At 39.0% G+C, this 5,972-nt stretch overlaps 1 protein-coding gene across 1 annotated transcript; it reads right to left on the reverse strand.

Moving 5' to 3' along the window:
- Positions 1-2,317: 2,317 nt before the first annotated feature.
- LOC133040442 (small proline-rich protein 2E) lies at positions 2,318-2,536 on the reverse strand. Its single transcript, XM_061120164.1, has one exon. The coding sequence runs from the start codon at positions 2,534-2,536 to the stop codon at positions 2,318-2,320; it is 219 nt and encodes a 72-aa protein (XP_060976147.1).
- Positions 2,537-5,972: the final 3,436 nt, after the last annotated feature.

A 5,972-nucleotide genomic window follows, 5' to 3' on the forward strand; every position in this document is an offset into this window, starting at 1 on the left:
TCTCTTTAGTTTTGGCATATCATATATTTAGTCATCAATTTCCTCAAAAACTTATTAGACATCTAATGTATTTCATTCCTCCAACCTTTCTGTGTTCTAGAGACCACACTCAGGTCCTTTCCTAGAAGTAATTTTCTGGCTTGATTTATTTTGCTGCCTTTTCCTCTGAACATAATAGAGCTACCACTGGAGCTCCTTGGCACACAGATGGGCAGATTATAAATTTTCTCTCTTTTCTATGTTGCTACAGTCAAATGGAAGTGGATGCAAACTTCAAAACCATGTAAAATCTCATCTCTTCCTCTTTGGGGATTACAACTGGTGAGCTTTCTAGTTCAACAAGTTTTTGAATATCTTGGCTACATTTTTCTTTCCATTTTTTTCATTTCTGGTTTGCAAACCAGACAACTATTTCCTGAACATATGTGTATCAAAATACCCTGATCAATACAACAAATAACGAACATATGCTCAACCTCGCAAGTCATTTTTCAAACTTTTTGCCATTGAATAACACGTATCATCACATTTATGGTCTCCAATATCAGTTTCTTTGCCAACCACCTGCAGATTTCTAAGCTAAGGCTACATTTCTAAGATTTGTTACAGTAGCATCCCATCTCAGAAAACTAATTTTTGTGTTAGGTCAAATAACACTAGCTACAGTAGGAACAGATCCCAAATATCAGTTGTTTTTTTTTTTTTTTTTTTTCATTCATGTCATAGTCTAATGAGGATTGAGCAGTAATTTGGGTATCTTTTTCCATCTACAGTTCTATCTTTATAGAGTCCTTTGCTTCTAGGTTTGTGAATGAAGACTGTAGAAAGAGAAAGATTGAATCTATCTTGTGTATAGGTACAGAATGATTTGATTTGAAGACTTGGTTACATTTAGGAATAATGTTATTTTTAGTGTGTGTGTGTGTGTGTGTGTGTGCCTGTGTGTGTTTGATCTGAATGAACTATTTGACTTGTGGACACTTAGGGCCACAAGAAGAAATAACAAAGATTACCTTTTTCCTCAGCTCAATTTCACAGCTAAGCACTTAGACACTAAGCTGCCTAGCAATAGTGACTTTGTAAATCTCAATGGACACTGTAAACCTCAAATTTCTTCAAAGGTGGGATCAAGATAATCAGGAAAGCAATTTCAGATGTGAAAAAATATATAAGGTGGTACACATGGGGAGGAGGCAGCACCTTACCTGGTAAGTACCCCTTATATTTACCTTTCTTTGGTACTACCCATCTTTTAAGAACTACTATAACCTTATGCAGACTATTTCATTAATTTCCAAAAGCCCTTTATCAGCAATAGCATCTAAAAAATACGGCTAAATTAGAAAAGGAAAAAAAAAAAAAACCAGAATATGAAAGTACAGTACAGTGTTAAGAAACTTCTTGTTTGAAACAGAAGCTATTTCTGAGCTACTATCCTTCTGGAGCTAATATCGTGGTGAGGGTAACAGAGGTGCTGGTAACGGTGGTGATAATGCAGACAATGAGGACCTGGACAGGGAAATTTGGCGTGCTGCAGTCCATGGGGTCACAAAGAGTCTGACACGACTGAGTGACTGCACTGAACTGAACCGAACTGCCTTCCAAGTGCTATTTATGAGTCTGGCATGTCCCAGCTAAATTATAGACCTTCTTTGGATATTGATTCCTCAGAAATTTGGAGTGAAAATACAATTTTCCCTACATTTTACTAAAGGGACTGAAAACCTGGAGAGATAAATATTTTGATCCTCAAACCATCAAGTGATAATTAAGGATACAACATGGAATTGAAATTATGTAGAAGCATTCCCTGGTAAGACTCAAAATTTAGACAGCACTGATGGTGAGAGCTTGAACCTTGGCATCAAAGGATAGAAAGAAAACAGATGATGATATGGTATTACTAAAAACTTTTGAAAAGAAAACATTTTTGCCATCACACAAAGGAACTGTGGTTTATTCATGAAGAGGAGGATAAGCAACAGTTGACCAGCTGGTAGAAACCCCTGCCCAGGTGACAGACAGACCCAAGAGAGGGAGAGAATCCTCTGATGGTGCCCAGGAGAAAAGCTGCTGCTCTTCCATCTGAAGCTCTGTGATGCTTTCCCAGCTGTCCTCCCAGAGGAGAGCAGAACAGCAGCCTCAGGAAGGAAACCTCTGGTTGTCAGGAATCATTACGGGCATACTGCAGGCTGAAGGATGGAGAAGCTTCTTCTATATCCATGATAGGCTTTAAAGGGAAGATGAAGGTGGAGCTGTGGAGCCAGGTGAGTCAGTTGTCCTCATCCTTTCCTGATCCAGATACAAGCTGATGCTTCTACTTGCTTTTGGGTGGGCACTTCTGCTGGCATTGTTGGGGAGGTGGCACAGGAGGGCATTTCTGCTGGCACTGAGGAGGTGGGCATGGCTCAGGGCACTTTGGAGGTGGGCAAGGCTCAGGACACTTTGGAGGTGGGCAAGGCTCAGGGCACTTGGGAGTGCACACTACTGGAGGTGGCTGGCAGGGCTGCTTGCACTGCTGCTGCTGATAAGACATCTTTCTGGAGTCTCAGAATCTGGAAGAAATTACATGACACTGTTCACAAGAAGGAACTGCTACAGGGAGAAAAGTCTGAGCTTTAATAACATAGGATAGAATCTTTGCAGTCCCTAAGAATGTGCTTTGATCTCTTTAATCCCTTTCACTGAACTTCTGGCCTCTCTCTCCCTCTTTAACAAATTGTATTATTGGCTCAGAGAAAATCTTTACTTTTACATAAAACTTAAAAAAAATGTTTTTCAATGAACCAATCAATGTTGTTCGGTTCTGTTTTTTCTGGAAATAGCATCTTCAAGAAAGGCCATCATAAGTTCCAAAATCCTAGGTAAGCTCACAAGCAATTCTCATCATCATTATCTATTATGAGATCCCAGAAGTATCACTTGTGTATAGAGCAAAAGGCCACCAGGAAGGATACAAGGGCCCCACACCTTCTAAGATAAATGACTCTTCAATAACAGCAGAAGGACACAAGAAAGACAAAAAGAGGTAAAGAACTTCATTCTTTACCTCTTCTTGTCACAGATTTTGTTGCAATCTCTTCAATAAAGGAATTCAAACGCTGTCCCAGAAACTTAATAAATACTCTATATCACTGTGTTCATATTCCAAGCTCTCATCCACTAAGGAGCATTAAAGTCATGACAATAACTTTGGACACACCAAATTTGCTGTAGCCAGAATTAATTCATAAGTAGAGAGCCAAAGAATAGAGTTGAACTGAAGGATCAGACTCACCAGGTTCTCCAAAATCTATCTGGACTTGAGTAGCAGGAGGATGGCAGTGATGCAGCAGAGGGCCTTTTTATGGGGACTTGCTGCCCCACCCAGGAGGAAGCAGAGCTGCCAAAACAGGCCTGGTTCAGTCATTTCCCAACCAAAATGCAAATCCATCCAAAGTGGCTTGACAGGGACTCCAGAAAGAGGAAATGTCCTGCTCCAGGATCTCCTCCCTGGATTATCTTTCCATGACACACAGCATCCTTGTTTTAAGCTCTTAGTTTCAGGGATTTATGACAGTGGGAGGATTTGTTCAGGTTCTTTAACTTGGAGTCAAAGCCTCCTTTCTTGATTGGAGAAGATTCCTCCTTGATACCTTTCACCTTCTTTGAATTATAAAAGTGCCTGTCTTGTTCCCCTTGAACTGGTTGCCATTTTCTTGTACATACTGGGTTGAAAAGAGCCTGGCTATCTAGTGACACCTTTTTCTTTACCTCAAGTCCTTCTAATAATGCTTTTCCCTTTGATCCATGACCTGCTAATCTGTCTCCTTTCTTCTTCCAAAATGGACCGAGGGCAGGTTGCAGATCATCTCTCCAGCCTTCCCATCGTAATACTTAGATATGTTCAGTAAAGTGGTGCCCTCTAGGATCCTCCTTTCACTGCTTTTCTCCCTCAGATAAAAGACATCAAGCTGTTTATTGCAGCCTTTAGAAATCTGTTTCACCTTGGGTCACAGGGAATTCACTAAGAGTTTAGCATCATCTACTGTACTTCAGGTGTTGCCGCAGCCCAGACTCTAGACCAACAAGAGAAAGCAAGCTTTTTGCACATAACTCTCCAACATGATTTACCACTTACTTCTACATAAATTCTCCCAAGTGTCCTCTTTGTACTATGTCACTGTATGAAAAAAATCTCAGAGCATTGTTCAAATTTTCCGACATGCTTCTCCTTTGAAATATCAAAAGGCCCAATCTGGTAAATATTGCCATAAAACAACTATTTTTTTAGTGAAAGTTGAAATCATGAGCCATTCAGTCTTTGAAGTTAATTCCCATTCATATACAACTTCTCAAGTCATTAATAAGGATTTCACTGTAATTTAAACCATTTTTTTAGATTTACCATACTGATTACATGGAATATATGTTAGATAAATCTCTTTCCTGGTCACTTCCTTCATAAAATTTGTCAGTGTGCTGGAAAAAATCATGGTTAATTTATGAGTCATCTTGACTGGCGCAGGGTGCCCAGATAATTGGTCAAATGTTACTCTATGTGTTTCTCTAAGGATGTTTTTGAATGAGATGGGCTTCCCTAGTGGCTCAGTGGTAAAGTATCTGCCTAAAAAGCAGGAGATGCCAGTTGGATCACTGGATGTGGAAAATCCCCTAGATAAGGAAATGGCAACCCACTCAGTATCTTTGCCTGGAGAATCCCACAGAAAGAGGAGCCTTGCGGGCTACATTCCATGGGGTCACAAAGAGTTGGACAAAACTTAGCAACAGACAATACCCTTCAATCAGAGGTCTGGGTAAAGGAGGTTGCCCTCTATAAGGTGGGTAGTGCTTCATCCATTGAAGGCCTGAATAGAGCAAAAGTCTAAGCCTTTCTTGGGTAAGAGATAATCCTCTTGCCTGATAGCCTTCCACAGATTTTCAGTTCCACAGATTTTGAATTTGTCAGCCTTTATAATCTCTCTTTCTTTTTCCTGTTTCTCTGTGCATCTGTCACTCTCTCATATAAAAATATATATAACAGGTATTATATTATAATCTGAAAATATTATCTGCCATTTCATGTACATCATTTCTTATGTTCAATCAAATTAAAAATTCAAGGAGATTGTCTAAAGTGATTAAAGTAAAAATATAAATATTACATGATATATGTGAGGTGTAATTATGGCAAATATAATGAATTTTTAGAGAATAACTGAAGTTCAAGAAAGAATGCCCTATATGTTCTCCAGCCCTGGCATAATATTTCATTTATCCCTTTTCAGAGACTTAGCTCTCAATAGTTCTTCTACAGTTCCTTTGTTCAGCTGGAGCTGAACTATCCTCTTTTCTATACTATCCTCTTGGGCACTCTTCAGTGGTTGGTGGGGAATCATATCTGGTTTAGGAGTAAAGTTACAATGATGGCTTTATATTACTATAGAATGTGGGAACACAGTTAATGGAATCAGGATGTCTCATTTCACCTGATCCCTACAGTCCCCTAGAATGCTGTGTCATGCTGAAGATTACTTTACCAGGAAATAAATCATTTTTATTCCAATAATAAATATCAGGCTTAAATTGCATAAAAACAAAAATGAATGTAAGATACCATTTAAGACTCACACCGCCACATACAAGTGATTGAGAGTAGGCTTGGGAGGGGAGAGAGGATCAGAGAACTAAATGTCTGAAATAGTTAAATACATGCTTAGGGTTTATCTGATGAGTTTGTTTTCTTCTACTCTATCCCAACATGTTTTAGATCTTTAAAAGAGAGTGGTTTTATTTAGTAATAGTCTTTGCATATCTTTCTTTTTTCTTCCTGCAATCAGTGGAATAATTGACCTACTCTAACTTGCCTTGGCCAAAAAATCAGGAAGCTTTTCAAGAATGTAATTTTATAAATGGGAAGGGAAGAAGAAGAAAAGAAAGAGAAAACACCTAAAGCCTTGAAACAGTCACCAGGTATGCATGTTCCAGAAGTC

Source organism: Dama dama, chromosome 20 (assembly GCF_033118175.1).
Source record: "Dama dama isolate Ldn47 chromosome 20, ASM3311817v1, whole genome shotgun sequence".
Lineage (NCBI taxonomy): Eukaryota > Metazoa > Chordata > Mammalia > Artiodactyla > Cervidae > Dama > Dama dama.